Source organism: Mesitornis unicolor, unplaced genomic scaffold (genome assembly GCF_000695765.1).
Source record: "Mesitornis unicolor isolate BGI_N332 unplaced genomic scaffold, ASM69576v1 scaffold8821, whole genome shotgun sequence".
In the NCBI taxonomy this organism is placed as follows: domain Eukaryota; kingdom Metazoa; phylum Chordata; class Aves; order Mesitornithiformes; family Mesitornithidae; genus Mesitornis; species Mesitornis unicolor.
The window spans coordinates 63,126-87,730 of NW_010165745.1; the positions used below are offsets into that span (position 1 = coordinate 63,126).

A 24,605-nucleotide genomic window follows, 5' to 3' on the forward strand; every position below is an offset into this window, starting at 1 on the left:
GACAATCTTACAGATCTGAACCTGAGTTCAGCAAAGTTTCCCTGCCCTCTTTCCCACTATCTGCTTGAATACACGTTACCCTTTGCATCCGTATATTCTATTTACTCCCGAAACAAAATCTGTGAAGTACAGACTTAACTTACAAGCAGAGCTCTGACACAGTCTCCCATTTAAGTGATACTTATTTACAATACTACTCTTATCTGAAAAGCAAGTGATATCAGAGTCAGTAAGGACAGCCACTGAATAAAATACGTGATTGAGAAAAAGCATTTGAAGGAGCACAGTTAAAACATTAGTTTTGTATATGCTCACACAGCATCGCTACTCATGAGAAATACTTATATAACATGAAAGAAGCTGAATAAGATGACACATGGTGCAACATATGTCCACAACAACTAGAAAGCAGCAAAGAAGCAAAATTTGATGAGTTCAGGGACAGACCCATGTGTTACCTTCTGAAAGTGCAAAAAGGGACATAATTTCAAATGTTCAATAGTGTTTCATAATGTTTTAGTGCTTCGTCCTGCAAGTCAGAAACACAGTCTGGATACTTACAGCATTATCTCTTACATTTTTCCAGAAATGTATTTGCACACCCTGAAATTTAGAATGAAAGCTAGCTTCGATTTGCACTGAATCATACCAAACTGAGCTGTTCTATGATATCAAATGAAAAGAATAAAGCCACATTACAGCCACTGAAGAAACTGCAGCACGTACAGAAAGACCAGACCATGGGACAATACGATGTAGAGCCAGCATTACGTTACCTGGCTTAAATAACTGCTTGCAGTACACAGTGATATGAATCGCAGCTTAGAAACCCAGTCAAGCAGCAAAGATCATGAGATTAGCTATAGTCCATACCCATTAAATAATTACCATAATGCAGACATTTTAATTCATACACATTCAGAGTACGGAAACTGAACTGCAATCCATAGGCTATAATGTAATAACATATATGTGCACTTTCACTTCAAGTATTCTGTAGGTAAGAAGTCAGTGGCTCTTATAGCAAAATTGAATCATATGGAGAACACTGAGCATTCATGGAAATGAAGTGGTAAGAAGCTACATCACCAGTGGACAGACACATGTGAGAGGTACAGTGTTGAGAAATACTCTCTGCCCAAGCAACAATCCTACAATTTCCTTCGATGTCACCACCTGTTGGAAGGTGCTGTTCTGTGCAGCTGTGAGACACAGACGCGTCGCTTCGTTGGGCTAGGAGAGGCTAAAAGCAACATATACATTCTATGGACAGTACACTACGGCCAAAGCAAAAGCAGCAGTACAGAAATCACATGGGCTCTCTCACCACACAAAATATCCCCAAGTACTGTGACCAGTGCAAAACTTTGCCTTTGCATTTTGAGCAGCTCCATGAACGTAAAAAGCAATGAGACAACTCAAGAAAGGCTTTGTTTTCTGAAGACAAGCTTCACAGGAGATAACTGGAGATATTTGCTGAATAAACGCAAATCCTTAAACAGAACAGGGTTTGATTTATTACACATTGCTGAAGGAAACAGCTCACTTTAAAATGCTCTGTTGATAATGAGCTCACATGAATAATTTGATAATGTCCTTTGGACACTAGGTTTTGTTTACTTTAGAAATCTTAGCTAGGTTGTCAGATGATGATTTCAAAATCTAAGATCTACCCATTAAGTCATTAACAACCACAATATTACTATACCACCGTACTTCACATCTACTAATCATTTCTCATTCATGCTTGCTAATTGCTTATTGTTTGATGAGTAAGCATTTCCCTTGAAGGCTGCCCTGTAATGGCTTATGGTCATTACAAATGCAGAAGCAAAGGACTGGACAGAACTAGTTTTAAAATGTATATTATGTATGTACTATTACATTGTATTTCTAAATTATTATATATTAAAATATATGTTACATGTATGCGTGTGTATGGGTGAATATATTTCCATATATATAAGGGCAAGTGAAATCCCTCAGTCCATTTCTGTCAATGACAGTCTCAGCAAGACTAGAGGCTGATTCACAACTCTTGTACCTGTTTTAATGAGGGAGACTTTCTGAAACCATTTGATACATTTGCTCTAAACATCCAGACTGCTGCCTGCTACTTAGCTATGTAATGCCCATAACTCCATCGGACGTACTCAGAACTCAAACTCCAGAATAGCTAAAATTTATAAGTTATCATGTCCTTCACTCATTTTTTTTGTTGTTGTTTGTTTGCTTGCAAAGCGTGGTGAAGAGAGGAGACAGATGAAAAATTACAAACCAAAAGAAAAAAAAAAGGTACTTTTACAGTGCTGCCTTCCCAACATTTCAATTTTATATCATAAGTATACTTACAATATACTTAAGGCCTTGTGGCTGTTTACAGCAGGACCTCTAACTACTGAAAGTACAACTGTAATAGCTATTACTTGATATGGGTTTAATCTGCATCAAAGAAAAGCTGGTTTTGAAAAAGGAAAGAATCCGTACAGGAAATATCTGTATTCTTTTAGAATATTTGAGAAACATGATTGCCTGAGGGTGGTGGGTAATTGCAATGCAAGCCTGTGAAACTAGAATTACATTATATCTTATGGTAAGTACTGTGGCACCCCTGAAAGCCTACCCTCAGGTTAAGCAGATACCAATTTACTCAAACCAAACTCAGGAGAGGAGAGATATATTCACATCTATAATAAAAATCTGACTACTTCAAAGCTGCACTACTATAGCTGAAACAACTAGCAGTGCTCTGGTTAAGGGGTCTGAAGTTTCCATTAAAAACACCAAGATTTCTCCACTCTCACCCTCAGTCCCTCTTCCTTTTCGAATTTCATTCTGCAAGTGATGTTAGCCAAGCACCAGCAAGGCAAGGAGCATGCATGTTCCTAGTCTTGCACCTTGACTGAGCAAGGAAAAGCAATCACACACAAGGGGTGTATGAAAATCAGCATAAGACCACCCTTCTTTTTATTTGCAGTCAGTTGTTTACTGAGGACAGTAACCTGTGACAGTATCAACCCCCCTATATTACACATTCTCTTTGAAAAAAGCTTGGGTGAAGAAGCAGAAAGCAAATTCATGGAATTCGGAAATGCTTGTCCCAGCCATCATACTGTCTCTGTGATTGCTCAGTTTGCCTCTCAGAGAAGTATTTGTTGTTTCATAAAGAAAAAAAATCTCATAAATCTGTTTTCCAGACTGCATAACAGGTAAATCTAAATGTGTACATGGTCTTGAATTACTACAGAACTTACCACAATAATTGCTATATAATCATTCAAATATTATCATAGCAGAATTTTAATGTCTATCAGAACACATCTAATTGCACTCAAGCTATAGTGCTTAATTGATGTACTGTAAAGAATGAAAAAATTATACTTAGACCACACATATTTCTCTATTACAAGCATTTGAATTTCTAAACTGAGCAATGGTCAAACTGAAAATCCATTCTCCTATTAGTCTTGCAGGACAGTTGTAAATTATTCTAAAACACCTCTTGAATAAAACTTAAAAGATTTTAATACAAATTGTGTTTTGCAGATTTTTTTCTTAATATGCACTTTAATGCAGATGTCATTACAAGGCTTATGAAAATCTGTATTAAGCAGTCTGTGACAAGACATCTTATGAGAAAAGAAATTCCTGAATGATGCTAATAGAGATGACAATTTCCATTAAGATTCAAATCTATTACTAAGGCTTCTGGGGAAAAAGCCTCACACACTTCCCAGTTTCTGCTAGTTAAACATAGCAAGATTCAGCTAAATTCTTTAGCATGATAGGTACAAATAACATCTAAGACAAATTCCAGTAGATTGAGTTTGACGTATGCGTATGAACAAGGCAACAGAATCAATCCCACATGGTGCCAATAAGTCTGGCTTGTACTAATTGTATTACTCAGATGATTACCTTCTAGTCAGTCCCAATTCAAAAGCGTGCTTAAATGCTTCTCTGGATCAGGACTCAAGACTTTGCAGAGTCAAGCCCTACATTTAAAACTTGATAGGCCAAAATCTGCTAACCAACGTTTGAAAAAAAAAAAAAAAAATTATTGCTAGCTGTGTGAAATATCTTTGGTCTACTAAATAACCAGGGAAGGGAAGGGGAGGTTGGAGGGAGGGTGTTACAGTTATTTACTTTTTAATACATGAAGCAATTCTATCGTTTCCTACTTCCCTTCGGAAAAATGTTGCTGAGGATGATGCAGAATTCACTGATCCAGTCCTAAAGAGTTTGGAGAAGATTCAATCCTAACTGAAGCCAGCAAAAAAAAAAAAGTATGACCTAACTCATGTAACAGACCAAGCAGTTTTTATAATTATATTAACTAACTTCTTATTGCCTCAAAGAAAAGAGAATCACAAACGCAAGAAAAACAATGCAAGGCAATGACAAATGCTTCCCAGTTGTTCCACTAATACCCTGAAAGTTCTTCTATTTAGCTCTATTTCCATTTATCCAATAATATCAGAACCCTGCGTACTACTAGCACATACTATAAAGAAAACAAACTAGAAAAAATGAAGCCTGCTTTAAGGCATTTATCTTTAAAATGAATGCAGGACAGCATTTTAAATATGTTTATAGTTCTCAGTTAAAAAGAAATTTCAGTAATAGTAGTAGTGATGTGAATCACACGATACTGAATTTTGTCATCAATAGAATATCCTTTTCCCATGTACATAAAAAAGTCTCCTTAACCGACTTGAGAGGTCATCAAGAAGTTTAGTTGTAGTTCTGTTTTGCAGAGCTCTTTCTCTCTCCTATAAATCTAGGATTTGTAACTGCGTTTTGCCAATATAGCTTTTAGTTCTGCCACATTAGAGAAGCAGTGACTGAAAACTCACAGGACTTCACTGTTTATGTGGGAAACGCTCTTCTTAACTCTTATGCTTTCTCTAGAAGGATTGCTACCAATGCCATGTTCTTGCAGATTTATTCACCCTGACTTTTACTCTACGGCTGCAAGAATGAAACTTTACACAATATTGGAACTCTGGCACTTTAAAAGTAAAAGTAGACATATATTTTGGATAAAACGTAGAGATATTCTTTTGTTGTTCAAAAAGGAAAGAAGTTCCAAGAGCGATATATTAATTAAAAATAAATATCTGGGACTAATGGAATATAGCCATTTGATAAATGATACAATACCTGCCAAAATAAGCTATGTGCATCTCCTCTAATTAGTTCAATAGTGTCCCCAATCTGGATATGCAATGGTGGACCATCTTGTGTTGCTGGCTGTGGTATTCCATTGTAGTTTCGAATGACTTGCATTTTTGGTAAACCTGAACAAACGAAAAAGAAAAGAAAAAAAATAAAAGTCAGCATATACTTTTAAGCTAATGAAAATGTATAAACTCTACAATACTATACCATATACAACATAATAAAAAATAACTACTTTGAAAAAACATCTTTGCCCTCCCTTGTCCTTGGGGTAAAGTTGATTTCATGTCGATGGAAGCTCTTTCCTCTACTTGTGCACCCCAGGCTATATTAATAATAGCTTAATAGCTATATTAAGGCTATCTTTGTAGTTCAAGGCAAAAAACTGTGATGAACTAATATTGAAGACATTGGATACTGGATAATCTTACCAGTTTTAGATCAATATTATCAAAAAGCCTTACTACCGATGTGAACATGACCAAAAGAGTAAGGATGACAATCCTTCTAAGCTTCTCCAGCTTTTAGAAAAGCATTTTTTTCCACACTCTATACTGCCATGGAAAGTATCATTTTAACAAAATACATCTATTTTTAATTACTCTCACTCTCTATTTAAATAAAATTTGATATAATTATTTCCCTGTTTTTAACTGTACATGGGACGTTAAAAATTGCTACAATTAAGTGGGCATATCCATTAGCAAACCTAACCAGAAAGCTTTTGGTTAAGATTCTGTAAGAACGTATATTAATAGATACAAGTAAGAGTGAAAGCATGCAAAGTCAAGGCAGCTGGGCTGCCATATTTAATCAATTTCTTGCTGGAGAGTCATGATTAACTTAATCCTAACAACAAAGGATCAGCAGCCCTAGAAGAGACCTTGCAGGATCACTACTGTAATTTAAGTGGCAAGAAATACAAATATCCATCATCTCCTCTAAATTGCATGAAACATGAAAGAGGTCACCTTCAATAACTACTACTCTGTATTTAAGAATAAATACTAATCCAAAGTGCTGATGAAACATTAAGCAAACTAATAGCAGCTCTTATGTTACTCAACCCAAATGACACCATAACTTTTCCTATTCCTTCAAGTTATCTGGCATACTTAAAATGAGCACCTAATTATTAGTAAGCCATTATTCCACTTAATAATTAGTAGAATTTGCTTTATTTCTCAACTGAAGGTTATCATGCTTTCAAATACTGATTCAGCATCAACAAATGTTGCATCTATTTTGTGGCAAATAGAGGCAACGCTGCATACAAGTATGTACTCAAAGCTGAAAACTTTCTCTTAAGTGATAGCTCTGCATAGTGAAAAACAGTATGTGCATGTTTGCATGCACTCATCTTAGAAAGATACTTAGAAGTCAAAACAAATGAACAAAAAATTACTCATGTTAGGAAACCTTGCATCAGACGATTTGGTTAATCACATTTTTAGTGTGATATATATGGAAACCACCTTTATATTGATCTCATCAGAAGATAATAAAAAAACGCTCTCCTGCATTTTTCAGTGCAAATCCTCTTTTTTAAAGATACTGTACTGCAGAAATTATTAATCATAAACACAGGCAAAAGGATTTCTTTTTTCTCTTTTACTGGTAATTACGATTATTGACATCTCTGACAACCAGGCGAAGAGAACATGGGAAAAAATCGTGCTGCGTCAACTAGCAGAATTATTCAAAAGGTAACACAGGATCAATCATGCTAAAACACACCATGCCTAGAATACTTGCGTGTAGTTCAGTATGCCTAATTCTGTAAAATCCTACAGCAATTTTGATTACAAAATTCCCTTGACAGATACAACATTGGAAGATTTGATCTAACACCTCTTTACATCACTAGAAATAATCCTGTTTATTTAAACAGGCTTTCAGGTTAGGATCTTCGTCTTAACAGAGTTCATTATCTTGCTTCAGATCTCTTCTTAAAACTTCTTTGCTCTAATGCCTACAGAAACTGTGACAACTACAGTGTTGATGTGCTACAGCCGCTCTCTACTGTGGTGACCAACAAATCTTAGTCTTCTACTGTAATGTTACTACCTACTTTTATCCAATTGTTGTCTTCAGTCTAATTCTTTCTTTGTGCTCAGTGTTGTCTTTGCCATGAATAGACACCGCCTAGCACAATTCACATGCACTATCACCAGAACTACAGAAACCAGCACCTGGAATAACAGGAATACATGGCTAGGATTCCTCTACATTGCAATAGTACAAATGAAGATTGCTGATTTCATTAATATCTGTATTATTTTCTTTCACCCACCTTAGCAATGATACTATGTGCAAGCTTCAAGGCCACTTATCAAAGATGTATATATGAACAAGTGAAATTATTTCCTGGTGGTAATTATTTAGAGCACACATTAGATTTGACTCAGATTCTGAAAAGTACTTTGCACGTTTAAGTACAATAACTGAAGGTAAATTCGCTTTCCAACAACAGGAGTGTCTGAGTCACAGAGAATATATTCCTTTCAGTATCAGAAATACCAGACATGCATAGACAGCCTGTATTGAGCAAAAGCAGTGAATGTGCAAACTACGGTGTTCACTCATTCTGTGAAAATATCATCAAAAGGATCTGTCCCTGTTACAGGATTTTAAACATTTTTCCCCAGAACAAAAGACTAAATGAAATATTTGAATCAATCAAACAGAAAAAGATGCATACTATTCCAGAATAACTGTTTTTCCATGAATGAATGTTCCTCTCACTGAACTTCCCTTATATCACTGTTAAGCATGGAAAAAATAAATAAGGTACAGGAAAGTTCATAAATTGTGGTGAAGAGTCAAAGAGCTCCAAACAGAATACTCAACTTTCTTTTTACCATATAAATACAGATTTTATAATAGTAGCCCAGAAACAGTTTAACAGATTAACACTGAGATGGTCAGAATCTGGTCAGCCTTTCACCTCCTCCATACAAAGTACACCATGGCTGGATCAAGTCCCATCCAGCATTATCACAGGAAACAGTTCATCCAATCTTTCAGCTGTTTAGCAAGCTTATCCTAAAACTCATTTGTTTGTTCCTACTGTTAATTTTAGAACTTTATTCTCTGAGCATTTAGAATCTTCTACTTTCCAGTGTAAGTCAGTTCATGGCCAACTTATTTCCACCTAGAGGCAGCTGTCAGAATAGGTTTTTTTCCTTGTCTGCATTGATTTTCATAATGTAGTTATAGAGAGCAATCATACCCCTTTTAACCTTCATTTTTGCTAGGCTAAACAAGCTAAGTTCTTTAGCCTCCTCTCATTACAGATCAATTCCTCTGAGGCAGTACACCAACTACTTTACTGAAGTTCAGACAGACAAAATTTTCCTAGACCATCTTGAAATTTCATTCTTACTTGGCACACGGATTCATCACAAATATACTCATTAAGAATCCTGAGTACTTGCTGTAATATAACAACACAGACAAGAAAAAACAGTACATTACAGAAACCTGAAATGTTTTAAGTGTAATTATGGATTATTTGTGATAGAAACAGTATAGAAATCCATTAATGACTAAAATGTGAAATATGATAAGCATTAGAGGCACTGTCATTATAACGTACATAGCTACAGTACTGAGAGTATCTGACAACTGCCAAAACAACTTCTGAAAACATATCTGGCACATAAATGCTATTAATGAACATGTTTTAAAGCAGATAAACTTCCAACACATATGACAAGGTCAGGATTTCAGCCATACATTATTATAATTAACGTTAAGAATCCCACCGGTGCAAAACCATTCTGGCAGTTTCCAACCTTGTAATCAAAAAACTGAAGTATTATTCCGCCAATAAATAACTCAAATTTACTTCAGTTAAAAATCAGGAAAACCCCCAGATTCTTAGAAAAGTTTTCATAGCCAAGCTCTGGGTCACAGACCTAACACAAATTGGTGATTTAAACTGTAGCTCATGAGAAAAAAGGAGAAAGCATGCTGGAGTCACAGTTTACACAGCACCGATTTGGCTTTGTTATAGAAAAATAAAACCTTTCATAAACCATACAAAACATTTGAGTATTTTATCTCATAGTTCTGAGTCATGGAAGAAGAATGACTTCATTTTAGAATTAACATAGTACATAATAAGTTTGAATACCCATTATATGTGAGATTATGAGAACATATAAACTACTTGTATTCCTTACTGCAGCTCTACATCTATAAACGGCATTGAATGACCCTCAGAGTTTTGTGCAGAGGTTCAAAAATGTTATTCTTCACTAACAATATGCATAATGCATGCCCTGTGGTGACCTATAGCTGTCAAAATTGATTCCAGCATCTGTTATTTCGAAGCAATGCAGAACAGGGTCTACACTTTGGGCAGGGATCATTTTAGCATAAGGAATAATGACAGAGTATAGGAGACCAGAGTCCAAAGGTGAATTTGTGGATATACTATACACTATATTAGCACAAAGACATCAAACAGCTTTGCCTGCATTAAACATCCATTCCTAGTTAATATGAGTCTTGAAGGAAGACTTTCTTTTTCTCTAGGGAAAATATAGCCTAGGCACCAAATATTTATAACTTGATCCAAAACCCACTAATATAATGGAAGAAAGCCTCCTGACTTCATGAGGCTTTGAATCTGGAACAGAATGCTACACTATCTGACAAGGCGACATCTTAATGCTTCCAGAATCTCAACAAAATGACATCTGCCTTTCCTATAGGAAATGACATGAAGTCTCACTAATTCTGTCCTTTCTTTCAGCAAAAGATCATTTTGGATGTTTGTTTAGACACTCTGAACTTGCTTTAAACCTTTTTGGTTTATATTTTTGTAGCTACAAAAATAGGGAATGCAGCTCTGCTGAAGAACAGACTGTCATTTAGTGATTGATAAGCCTTCCACAGCTTATGAAGAAATACTTCACCTCAAATCTCAGAGGAGATGCATCTCCAGTCATCTTCACCCTCCAACCAGGAAATGAGAGCAAAGTAACCCATGGCAGTATCGCATTGGATCAGATGTCTGAACAGGGTCCCACAGTGCCATGAATCATTTTAAGAGCACAAAATAAAGATGCACAGGCAAAGGAGACTTCATATTTAAATAAAAGTGAAGAAATCCAAAATTAGTATTTACACCATAGGAAGTAAAGTTAGATTGTGAAGGTTTCAGATCAAAGAGCATAACTGCTGATAATAAAGTAACAAGGAGTTAGGATTTTAAAAAAAGATGAAAACAGATGGGTTGATAAAGACAGCAGTGTGAAGAGCAGGTGGACAAATTATACCCACAATCTAAGCATCCACAACATAAAAAATGTCAGCTTTACCACCTTTTTTGGCCAACTCTTGGTCCAATACTAATATTATTAAAAGATAGCTTAAGGAAGTTCTATTCTGAGCACAGACTATCAGAAAACAAAGTCCTTTGGCTTTCTCTGTATGTTCTTCAAATCAGCTCTGCTAGCTTCAGTGTTTAAAATTCCTGTTCCTAATGATTTTGTTGCAGAACTAAGAGCAAACTGGAATCTCCTCTCTTGCACTTATCAAGAGAGCTGCTTCTTAACTCCCAATCAGCGCCATCTATTTCCACCACCAGCAGAAGTCAGTAGCTTCGTACAGTTACTGCCAAAGGCAAAACTTATCTAGGACTTCTCAGCTGATGAGGGGACACAAGAAAAGCAACACTACATAATCACTTACAAAAAACCACTTTCAGATTTTGGGACTGTCTATTAATGACACAAAAGAAAATAGGTAGGTTTTGTCTTTACTTTTAGGCGGAGTACTTACGACACAAATTACAGAACTCACATATACGGAACATGCCAGCACAGTTTCAAGTGCACTCTTTGGAGTGGAAATTATTTAAATAACTACTGTTGGACAAAATTAACACAATGAATAAGTACGTAGACATACCTCAAAGAAGATATTTTAATTGAACTTTTAATTCTCCCAAGTCTTAAGACATTATTTTTGTATGTCATAATTAAAAGTTCTAATTTTAGATACTGCTCATAAGCCTTACATTCAGGCAAGATGACTGAAATGCTGACAGTGCCTAAGAATCAGATTTGAATATTTCACTTGTTTGTCTTCTCTTTAGCTGTTTAATCTTTGAATACTGTTCAATAAAGTCTCAATATTTGTCATATGACAAATTGCAACACCTGAGTGTGCTGCTTGACTCAATTTTAAGCTAAAAAGCTTCAGCAGGCTGATTATTAAAGCATTTAACACTTACCATGAGCCTTACTCAACTAACTGTTTAAGTTTCTGCTTGTACAGGTATATAAGTAGAGCAGCCCTGTCAGGGCTTTCTTTCATAAACTGAGAACTCGCAAGCACGAGGGAAGGAGGCAAAAATATTCTCTATCTCATAATTCAGATGACAAATTTGTAATGCACTCCAAACCACATCTGATAAACATTCACATTTCTCTTACATTTCCACAGAAACAAAAGATTTAAACACTGTCATCCTACAAATAAAACTACTGAAGAATTTATCTTTTCTTAACAGTCCTAGTCCTGCTTTCTGTGGCTGTCTTCCCTCAACGGTACCATTGCACCTCCTTAAAACTCTTCTTGACGCAGCATTCCCTCCAGTCCTTTGCTACCTATCAAATCTTCTATAATTATTCAAAGACTTAATTTTTCTACTATTTCTCTTTAATACTGCATATCTGAGCTGTATTCTTGGCAGAGATCTCTGCAAAAATGGTCAACTATCAACTAAAACGAAGATGTGTGGGAGGAAAAAAATCTGTCTGCTAACAGTCTGATCAACAACTTGTTATCAGAAACAGAACAACATAACTCAGGAAGTCCTTTTGCTTCTTGTGGTTTTGTAGACCTGATCATTAGCAAAAAGCCCTCTAATAAGCAACTGTATCTCCATTTTCCAGTTAAGATTCACACTAAACTTGGAACTACATTGCAGATCATAGCAGAAGTTCATGACAAGAAAATAAACAAGTCTAGCTACGTTATTTAATTTACATGGTTGCATTTTTGAAATTGTGTGACTTCTGAAATATTTCTACACAGGTTTTTTTTTCACATTACAGTAGTTTGTTTTACTTAAAGATTGATGTATAGACAAACCAACATCTTCCTCTGCTCTGAACATCAGTATTTGACTTAGCTTGAACGTTTTTTTCAAAGATATTTGAAGATAATGCTTTCTTTATGCCTAGTGACAAAATTAGCAGCATTAGTAAAATTAGCAGCATGGAAACATGGACATGCTCTGAGGTGGACCATCCCCTCGCAGTAGCACCTTTAAGTTTTCAGATCTTCCAAGTCAAGACCAAACTTAATGCTCAGTTTAATGTACCTATAAATACAGCTAGCATTTATTTTCATTAGAAACAAGCAATTTAGCTACAAAAATTCAGAAACCAAAGTGAAGTTTCAGAGTTAATTTTTTATTTAAAAAAGTAACTCCAACAGAAGGCAATTTCTTACTTAACTCCTAAGCAGGGACATTTGGCACATCGTGACATTCATTTTAAGGAATCTGGAAGCTTGCCTCTGTGCAAGAAAAAACAGGCACTGCAGAAATGCTTCTGAGCAGCCACGTATTTAAAATTAAGTAGAGAAGGAAAGGGCTGCCTTTTGGGAAAGGAATGAACATTATTGAGATGACCAATGACCATTTGCCTCAGATTCACTCCTCAAGTTTAAATTTCTTTTTTTTTTCCCTCAAAACAGAACAGAAGGAAAAGAAACTGTGAAGCTTTTGGGAAGTTGGGGGACAAAGTGTTAGAACAGAGCAAAAGCAATCTGAAAATCAGTTAAGTAAACTGCAGAAAGAATCTACTGAGAGACAAATGCCAACCCATTCCCGTCTGCACAGCAAACATCTCAAGGAGCTGTCCTAGGCACCATTCAGATGCTCAGACTTCTCTTAAAATACATACCTTTGGTTTTGTACATCCATTTGTAACTGCAGCAATAAAGGATTCGATTTTCAGAAAGTCAAGTACCAAGTACTAGAAAGACCAGGTACCACTACCTCCAGCTACACTATCCAATTTTTTTTAAAAAAATTTTTTTAAGCTTGACCCAAACTTTAACACATTAATTTAGAAACCCTGGACATGCCCTAGATGGATTACTGTGGATTGCAAATAAAAGAAAAGACGTTTAAAATAATAGAAATTTCATGTGCTATTCCAATATCATGTCTTAATTATTTATACTCAAAATCAGCTAGTTGGCATTTAAAACTTTGATGTCTGCAGTTTGTCCTCTCTCAGGACTGCATGCAAATAAGAAGAGACCTAGGAAGGTCACTGGCTTCATAATGGTCATAGCCACACACATTTTGTGATAAATTAGAGTGAAAACTATTTTTCTTTCACTGGTAGACCTTGGTTTCCTTTCATAGCTTGTCTTCCTCAACAAGCGTTAAGGACAAGCTCTCATCATGTTCTGTATCATTTTAACTTGAAATGCTTAATCAGGCAACTAGTCCTTACTTGCAGTGACACAGGCAGCTATCTTGAGAGAGTAAGGGATTTTGGAATTCTTTAGATTGAGAAGAATCCCAGCGGTCTGAACAAACGTTAGAAAAGTCTGAGTGCTGAATTTCTTATTATGTGAATAAGCAATAAGGAACAGTAAGGTTTCAAAAATAAAGTTTTCATTTGTTTTGAAAAAGTAATGAAATCTCACCATGTCAATGTCATCCAGTAGGTGAATCGAGGATCTAAATTTTTAAAATAATGTTGCCTCAAAACTAAGAAGCTTCATTATTTTCTTTAAAATTGAGCAAACTAGAATTCTGGCATATGAATTAAAAAGTGTGGTACATGAGGTGCTGCTTTTTATAAAAGCACAAGGTATGAGAATTAACCAGTGTTAATTACCACACCTTTTAATGTGGTGCCATAGACAGGCATGGCATTCTAAAATGCGTCTTTGTTCAAACAAGTACCTGCCCTGAGGAGCTAACAACTTACACTGGGCAGATATTATAGACAAGCTATGAAGGTGTGTCCAGATTATGTGCAGCAAAAAGCTCTGAAAAACAGGGACAAGTCTTGGAAGATAAAAATCCATTATTCCACAGAATTACTTTGAGCTGTATTTTTAATATTACCTTCTGCCTGCTCAGGGATGACTCTGCAGTAAGAGGAAAAAGGCTTGAGAACAGAAGTCCCATTTTGGAAACTGAATTTAATACTGTGAAACATCATGAATCTTGTACGGAATCTAGGCATTTTTCTGTTGTTGAGCATTCACAGACTAAATAATTTTGAAAATACTTTAGCCAATTAAGTATAAACAAACAAACTTTGTCCTTTCTAAAAGAATAAATATACTGCAGTAAGAATGTGATAGTCAAATCTCACCAGCAATGCACTTGAAAGCATGGCATGACAGGAGGCAGCCCTACCTTCCAACAGGTCTATTCAACCCAAACAGAATTAGTCATCCTGCTGAACACACCGCATACCTCAGTGAACAGATACTGTACACTAAAATAAAAATCATGGACAGCAAGATAGTAACTGTGCACAATATAACCCACGGAAATGCTCACGTATACCACCTAGAATCTTTCACAGGTCTCAAACAAAATTTAAAAACATGCATTGCTGAAAAAATGCTCAGATTTTACTCATCAAGGATTGCAAAAATGAAATCTCATCTTTAACGTAATTTCTTTTGCGCTCAGTACTGACTAATAGCATCTGCCTCCATGATAAAAGACCTTATTCTCCATTTCTGCTACTTACAAGTAGTAAATTTTCTGGCAAGAGAGGAGTTTTAAATTATTACATAATGTGAAGTGGCTCATGCCTGGCAAAGCAGGCAGGTTCCAGCAAATGACAGAATAATCTTGCCTGCACGCACCCTCTTCTTAACACTACCTAATCCTTCAGCTGTTAAACACTCTTGTGATCTTCCTCTTCAAGCAATTTTTCTTTTCTGTGACCTCTGCCCTGATTGTGGTAGATGCCCCTTTTACTTCTCAACTGTCAGTTCTTAATCTACATGCAAATAAATTACAGGCCATATAGACATTCTTTGCATGGAAGCATCTGTAGACGAATGTTGCCAAGAATTATGGCATTATATTAAGCAATGAAAAGACACTGTTGCTTTGGCTGAAACAAACCTGTTTTCAAAAAGTATGGCTATTGATTTCTGGTTTGTGTAAGTTACTGTGAATAATTTATTTTCTTTGGAAAAAGAATAAAACTTGCTTTCACTACAAAATATTTGTGTTATAAAAAGTAAAAAAGGATGAGTGCATATTTCACTGTTACAGCAATGCACTTAAAATTATTTCTCCCTAAAGAATGCAATCCCTAAACTTGCCATTTTGTTTTAATGGTGCTTACTTTGCAAATTGGAAGCATTGGCAATCTATGGAAATAACTTCTAGGAAACCCAAGAAGCACAGTATTTTGTGACACCTCCAGCTTTCCCATGAATCTGTAGGTGTTCCTAGCCCCATTCAGTTGACATAGCTATAGGGAGACATTCAGACCACATTTGAAATATCCATGGAGTACAGAAATGTATGTATCTTACATATTATCTGATCTCACAATCTTCATTTAGAAACTACCCTTTCTTTTCTAGCAGGATTGGCATATCAAAAATTATGTACTACTATGATGTACTAAAGTTCCTGTAAACTCCCTCCTTTTTTATCGAAGAAAAATATTTTCAATTTTTAGTACAATTTTTTAAAATTGTTTAAAAAATTCAAATAGCTTAATTTTCTGTTTACATATAAATAAGCCCTTAGCTTGAAGATGGATCACATGATGATTAGATGATAAGCAGTTAAAGGTTGTTGTTTTAAAGACAAAAATAAAAACATACAATAAATCATCCATGATCACTTGACCTTGCTTGCAAAATCAAGAGGTTAATGGTAAATTATCATAGTCCATAAAGATGGGAATCAAGTCCAGTCCCCTGTCAAGATGTCAGTCCTGCCATAATCATTAGGCTCCATCTTAAAGTCTTTTTGTTTCTTTCCTTCCTCCAAGGGAAAACCCTCACATATTCATCTTCCCAACAAATAAGAAGGTTCTCCTTCTGTTTTCTGTTCCCAGTCTGAATGCAGATGACGTACTCGAGCAAACAGTGGGTAATTTGTTAGGACATAAACTATACCTGAAAGCAATAAAGGATATGGGTCGATGTCCCATCTAACCCAAGATGAGTGCATTCTGTCGCACCTCCATGTGCTGTGCGGCCTCAGAACTGAGCTGGTTCAGCAATCCAAGCAGAAAGACAATCACCACCACCACCTCCCATGAGCAGTTTTCCATTATCTCATTGAAGCAGCTTAGCCCTGTGACCAGATGATCATTAGATTCAAAAGAAAGGGCAGTGAGGGAATCCTGGGTGGGAAATAGCACCACACCTTGTGGCAACAGCCTGTAGTTACATCAAAGAATCACCAGAGATCAAACCGACAGCAGCAGAACACCCAGAGTTAGCTCTTCCTCCCAGAAAATACTGCCCTGACAAAAACACCCCTTACACACTTAAATCCCAGTATCAGCTCTTTGAGCTTAGTTGATCATTCGATGTTTCTCAGATGCCTGAACCATGTGCAGAACGATGCACACTACAGGATTTAAATCAATACCAGCAGAAATGGATAAATAAAACCAACACCCAACACACAGGAGCAGTCACAGATTTAAGTCTCATCATTAAGTTTCCTACTTTTTCCTTTTGAGTCTTTCTTCTTATTTATCCTCTCTTCTATCCATGATCAAGCAAAAACAGGGGGAGGAGGAAAACTGCAGGACAATCTGTAGGGTCTTACAGGGAAAAAAAATACATTGTAGAAGACGTAGTGGCATTAAGTGAATTCCACTGTACTAAAATGATCACTGCTAGTTGCAAGAAGACTGCTACTGCCAGGGGTGAGCTGTTATTCTGGAAGGAAAGCTGTGATCTGTACGTGCAGCTTTTGTTGTATCATATTTCATGGGATTTGTTCTGTCAGACCCAATTAAGGAAAAAACCCAAGAACAGTAAACACGCTGCTTTATCATCTGAACTAAAATACACAGTGCCTCATGCTCTTTCCTCTCCCTACATCTCTTGTTCCAATCATCTGGTTAAAGAATAACCTCTAAGGTTAGTGGAACTAACTTAGGAACTAAACTGAGGCACGTTTTCAAGGTATCAGATAATGAAGTTACTATTTAATTCCCTGTTACACAGTAAAGCTTAAGAAATGCAAGTTATGAAAAGTGCAAGACTGAACATGTCTTTTATTTATTTGCAGGTCAGCAAGAGCAGCAGTTAGGGCTGAACTCTGAATCTCTTATAAAAGTACCTTACCTTTTTTTCCTGGATAAACCACATCAAAAGGGTTAAAACAACTCAGCTGAATGAACTGATTCTACTGAAATATCAATCAGATCAATATTTATACTGTCACTACTTAGAAAGATTAAGTGCTAATTAAATTAAAGGAACTGTCGAGTTGTTTACTTGTGATCTGCAACCTATTTCTTTAAACAGTCTCAGTACCATAAAAATAGGTTAAGTACGAAACCAAAGTTTCAAAGCAACTCAGTTGTAATCAGTAGATATCCTAACACGGATATCTGATGTTTGTATGTCACAGACTGGTAACACCTACTACAAAACCAAAATTTACAAATAGATGCATAAATATAATGTAAAGACTAAAAATACTTTTTAAAGGAAAATTGCAGACATTATTTAAATTTCTTTGAAACAGACAATTAACATAAGGATCAAGGTTATATATTAATACAGAATAGCAAATTAATTTTAACAAGGCTCACTGTGAGGCTCTTGTCCAGTGTCCACAATATGAGAGGCAAAGCTCAACCCAGATAAATAGGCAGCAAAAGGACAGGAAATAAAAGGATAAAACAGTAATATTTATTTCAATTAGAAGGTGGTTTCCAAAAGGGTCACCCAAAGGAATCCATGCTTGGACTTCCATTGTTCAAAAACTTAATAAGCAGTATTGAAATAGAAGTTAAAGTGGATTAAGTCTTGTAGAATGTACAAAATTCTTTCTTTAAAAAGAACACTACATGCAAAGGAAGACTTCATGAACATAAGTGTCTGTACAGCTTTGGCTGGAAGAACCTTTGGAGGCCATTTGGTCATAACACAATGTAAGATGTAACTTAACAAATACAAAGTAACATATGGGCTGCTTATTCATACATGATGATGGACTCTGAATCAAGCTACCATCATATAGACAATAGATCTCAGAGTAATTGCCAAGTATTCTTTAAAATCAGTTCTTTAAGATCATTATCTAACTCTGCTGTGTACCAATGCTAAGAAACGTCTCAAGTAGAGCACAGGACTAGAAAGACTGACCACTCCTGGACCTAGAAGCATGCAGACAAGCAAACAGGATGGCCAGAATCAAGCTGGTAATGGCTCTTCAAGGTAGAAGAGAGATGGAGGGGATACAACAGAGACAACTCATGAATGGCATTGAGACAGTGACCAGAGGAAAAGTATTCATTATTTCTTCATTATGCACTTTCTTGATTCAAAAAATAAGAGGCATCAAAGTAATAGGAAGCAGGTGTAAAACAAACCAAGATAAGTACTTTATTCAGACAGCTAATTATAAAAGTAGCAGTTAAAGTATGTTGTGAACATCAAGATTTTAGATTGGCTCAAAAATTGGTAAAGTATGTGGACAAAAAATGAAGAACTAAGAAACATGAACACGAGGTAGTGGGGAAGTACCACAACTTCTTACCCCATATTCTATCCTTAAGCATCCACTTAATCAGTTACTGCTGAAGGAGGGATTCTGGGCTGGCTTGGCCTGCCACCAAACTCAGCCTCATTGTTCTCTTCCCTGGGAAGCTCAAAGAGGTGAGCAGATTAAAAACTCTCCCGAAAAGCACCATCAGTTTCTCAGGCTCTTGCCTCCGGTCCCTTCTACCAAGTTGTAAAACCTTCCTCAGGCAGAAGCAGAGGCAGTTCCGGGAGCTTCTCTTCTGTGAATTTTCAGCCGTCTTTTTTCTCCCATGGGATGGCTGGTTTCAGCTTTACAATGTTTCCCAAATTCTTTGTGTGAGAATTACTTTGAAGTAGCGATCAAATACTGATTTAGTTAAATGAGTATGCCACAAAAAAAGAAACCATACGCTTTACAGCACCGTTAAAATTAAGTAACTTTTGACTATTTTTAATCATTCATTGCCTTATTATCTTTGTTTTGCCTTCTGAGAATGACAGTACCCTGAAGATTAAAATCAGATATGAAAATAGATCGGTAAATGCAATATTCCTCTTTAAGATGAATAAGAGATTTGTAAGTCCCAATAAACATCAGCAAAAAACTATACAATTCCCTTCTGCTTGCCATGGCAGCTAAAGGCAACTTTGGGTCATATGATTTCTGCAGATGCCTTTTTTTTAAAATAGCACTCTGTCTTTTGTGTGTGTACAATGCAAACCAGTCTATTTTTTGCTTTCTTGATCATACTTGTATGACCATTTTTTCCACTTTTACCTTAATCTCTTCCTTTTTTCTGCCTGCTAACTCCCCTTTATGTGACGTTTTGCTGAGTGCAATCCATGCTGAATGCTTTTATGCAGAGAGATACTGTAGGATTTTTAACCCACCTCATCTTAAAAATTATGCTAATAGATGCTGAGCATGTATTAAACACCATTATTTCTCCAAGAGAAAAAAAATGTTAGTTGCTCAAGATACAGAGACAGTCCCAAAAACACACACACAGAGCCTAAATTACTCAACTACAAACTAATCTTGCAATCCAACCAGAGAAGGATAAAAGAGTTTGACAAAATAAATACGTTTCACCCTTTGGCATCTAGGTCTTCTGATGTTTAATTAAAAGAAAAGGCTAAAGGCTATGTTCTTCTCTCAATGTTCGCTCACTGCTGAGATGCCAAAGGGACAGGCACCTTTCAAAATACCTCTCCCCAACAGGAATGTAAAAATAATTTTAATTTAAAATAAAACAACTCAAATAAAAATCATTAAACTGCATTTGAAATCCTTCATTGGAAGACAAAATTCTGCTTTGCCTTCCAGAAATGCATTAGTGGAAAATTTCTTGGTGCAAAACATTAGACATGTTCTTTCTTGTATCACAACAAAGATGAAGTTATTATTTTGGAAGCAACAATAGCTCAGCACACACACACACACACACACACACACACACACACAAAAAGATCCTGAATGCAATATGTATTTTTAAGAAATATGTGAGATAAATTAATTTGACCTCACAAATTAGGTCACACAACTCAGTGTATCTCTGAATACACTGCAGCTGAGGTCCACCTGGAAGAAGCTGTCCCATCAACTGCTCCTAAGAATGTGGTGACCAAAAAGAAATTCACTAGCTCTGGTCTTAAGCCCCGACACCATCCCAGCCACATGATGTAAAACATGTTAAAACACGTCTATCAATACTACGAGCTCATCAGGTTACAGCTGCAATCCAAGTCCCTGAAGAACTCCATAACATTCAGAATTACACAGCACGTCAGCAAGCAGTATTGCCTCTATCCTGCCAAGGAGTCTTTTTTTTCGCAGCAAGCACACTCCGAGCTCCCCGGTTAAACCAGTTCTTACCTGCGATTCACCTGGTTCACACAGATTCCTAGAGACATGCACTGTATACTTCATGTGCACCTTGAACAAAGTGCTTATATGCTGTGTAGAGAAGGAAAAAGCATCCATAACCCAATAAAACCCACCCAAAAGTGGGGTTTTTTAAATACATATATATGTATAATCATAGCTCATTTTTGGTTCTGTAGCTTAATATATTATTGTGTAGAGAAGTCTTTAGCTACTTAACAAATCTAATGCTCCACAATCACTCTTCTGGGAAACATTTCTCTTTCTTCCAGTACTCCTTCAGGCTTTCCCTCATTTAATTTACAGTCAGCTGCTCCTTCACGTACACATTCATTTTGACCAGCCACTAAAACCCAAGGTTATGTTCAATGTAAACAGTATCTAAAGCTGAAAATAATGCTTTAGGTAGACTCTAGCATTTCAGTTCATGATGTCACACCAACTCCCCCAGAAGCTTTTCATAGATATTTAACAGCGAAAGAAAAAAGCCTGTGGGACTCTGAGCAAGACCCTGAGGGTAGATGAGACAGAAACAACCTGTAATGGTTTGCTCTACTCGATTTGAAAGGAAATACAAGGAACTACTAAAGGGGGGATTGCTATTCACTCCTACATTTTATTGAAAGGAAAAATAATTAAGAAACCCTACTGAATATCTCAGAAAAACACTTACTGAATTATTTCTTGATTCTGTACACAGAAACTCCTTGACTAAAGGAAAAAATGCTACCTTGGTCTGATCTATCTTGATGAAGACATAATAAGGAGATACTATTAGTGACATCAGCCAGCTCCTCACTTCTCATTGAGAAAACTAAATACTGGGGGCTTGTTTAATACTGGCCTTTTATTTTTGGTAGACTTTTTTCTGTGGCTTAAAACCAAGATAAATTCTTGTTTCTCAGTGATGATATTGACAGCCAGTTAGTAAAGGACCACCAGAGATCCAGCTAGAATCACAGGTAGCTGCCCTCACTGCTGAAATGGAGAAATAAATCCCCAAATGCTAGTTTTACAGGACTGGGTTTCATGTCGCAGATGGTTATCTTTTCTTATTCATGAAACTGGTTATTATCTATATTGGGCTGAATGAGAAAGACAAGAGTCAATCTACTACCAAGGACTTGCCTAGATAGTTCGTAAGACAAAAAAATGAGAGACATTATTCAAATTCTCAGTTTCTCAAGAGAGTATTTTGTCTGTAACAACTACATGCTTGGCAAAGACTTATCTGCAGGTTGGGATACCCCAGCATTTGAATTTGGGTCAGATTTTGCTTTTGACTGGGCATATGGTTAGAATGACACTGGAACAGAAATTAGAGTTAGAATTGCATATCAAAGAGTGCACTATGTCGGAATTTGTTGAAATATCTCACAGTCTAACATACCACATTCTTCACTGAAAAGGAAATTTTAACTGCCAATATTACACTAACCCCTAATTTTTACTATGAAGACGAGATGCAATCAGTACCACAATACACAAGCATCTGAATATTGTTTAACTGCTTAGTAATCAAACACATAACAATGTCACAATCTTGTTAAAAGATTCCACAATCCAATTTCCACAAAATATGAAGCTCACAGTCGCTTCTTTCCCACTATGTCTAATAACATAAACATATCTCCAATGCTGTACTTCTCCCTGTATGGCTATTTTTTTTTTTTAATATCTATACTGCAGGCCATAAACTCAGTTATTCTCTTCAGATCCTTTTCATTATAATCTGTGTAAAATCAGTATTACAGGATTGCTTCACAAAGAAAGCATGGACTGGACATCAACCAGAAATACAAATACCTCTTTTTAAAGTTTCTATTTGACCTTTTAACTCCCAGGCAAAAAAAATTGCTTGGCTAAGCTACTGTTTTGCATACACTACTTGTTAATATTGTGTCCCGTGCCAAAAAACTCATTTTTTTTTTAAAGGGAAAAGACCTATTGGTTCTGTCCCTCTGCTCAGACCTAAGGTTTTCTAAGCTTTAATCCATGCTTATAAAGAAATCAGCTATTTAAGAAGTCAGAACATGACATTTTTTCACAGATCAGATTTTTAGTTTTATCTCCAACGAATCTTGAATATAAGGCCTCTAGAGTTCTATTTTTATCAAGTTTATCCTTCTGCAATGAAATACACTTTCACACTTTCAGAGACTGAAGCTACAATGTTTATATTAGCAGAAGTATTTAGGGTAAAACTACTTTTAATAACACTAAGCTGTGAATCTATCACATTAGACTCTTTATACCACTAAAAAAAATAGAGAGAGAGCAAACATACACTGTATTATTCCAATAGCTGAGAAAAAATAAATATTTACTCTCATTAAAATACAGACAGAATTATTTCTATTGAAAACATTGGTCACTGCATCATTCTTCTCAAGAAAATACACAAAGCCTTAATTTATGCTTTTGAATATTATGAATGGTCCCTGTGTCATTTAAGTCAACAGTGCAAATCACATGCTTGAAATTAAATACATGCATAAAAGTTTTCATTATGGTCCTTACACAAGGGGGAAAAAAAAAGTTATATAATTATCACTCTAAATGCCCATTCTAGGCAAAAACTGACACCAATCTAATCACGTCTCAAATACATTTAAGCAGAATCATGTTGTTCTACAGTAAAAAGCAAACAAATTTTGCATTTTGGACCAAATTTGCCCTGGCTTTATGGCTGCAGATGCATTTACAGGTTCATTCCCTCAATGGGTTTTATTATCTGCTAATTAATCCAAATAAAGGTTATCTAAAATGTGCCTCCCCTAAAACTTGGGCCAATTCAGGAGGCTAACTACCCTCTGCACACATTTATTTTTGTAGTTTCTGCACAAATTCCTTTTCTCAGAACTGTTTCATTTCCCAGGCATTTCTCTGCCTCATCGTGCATTAATCAATTCCTTCTACCCTTCCTTCTTACTCAGCACAAAGCAAATCTGAAGGAGGAAACTGTCACTGTCAAAATTTTTAATCAAACTTCAAAGAAAAACAAAAAAATTGAACAACTTATTGCTTTTAGAGTCCTTCAGTTATGAAGTTATGACAACCTCTCCCAGCAAAAAGATCACCATGGTGCTAGGATTTCCAGATATTTATAAGCCAGTGTTCTTGAAAGGCTCTTAGAAGAAATGCAGTAATGTGTGCCTGAAATAATCAATCTCTTACAAGTGTTGGTCTCTGGATAGCATCTTATGTCTCTCAAGGCAACATGCAATCTTATGAGCAATATTACTTAGAATATGCAAAAGAGATGCAAGACTTTACCAAAATGACATTGACATCTTTAAAAGTTACCTCACCAAGTTACAGCAGGGCTCAGAATGCAGAAACTGACAACGTGCAAATAAAACGGCTCACTTCGTTTGAAAACTGGCAATGCACGGAGAACATCAGTATGTAATACCTTTCTTATTATTATTAATTTTAAAAATTATAATGTCAGAAGCAATTCTGTAAGACAGCCTTCTGCAACAATATCTCTAATAAAGTGACCTAAACATAATGCAGAAGCTCTACATTACTACCACTTTTCAAAAGTATAACAGGGACCAAGAACTCGACCCAGTAAGACTACCCTAACAACTCAAAAAACTGTTCTGTGACGGTAAATGAACGGGGGAAGGGGAGAGCAGAACCATGTTTTAGGCATTGGTTACATGCAGGTTTTAAGCATCTATTTAATTCAATGACTGGTGATTTGAATGGTACTTAGTCTCCAATAAAAACTAAACTTAAAGTACATAAAGAACATTTAAATACTGCTATCCAACTTCAACAGCAAGTA

The 24,605-nt window shown here is 36.0% G+C and overlaps 1 protein-coding gene across 1 annotated transcript in view; it reads right to left on the reverse strand.

The window, feature by feature from the left end:
• VAV3 (vav 3 guanine nucleotide exchange factor) overlaps positions 1-24,605 on the reverse strand; it is a 110,326-nt gene that overhangs the window by 24,946 nt on the left and 60,775 nt on the right. The window contains exon 19 of the mRNA XM_010194742.1: positions 5,164-5,300. Coding sequence (XP_010193044.1) covers positions 5,164-5,300 — 137 coding nt within the window. The remainder of the gene's footprint in view (positions 1-5,163; positions 5,301-24,605) is intronic.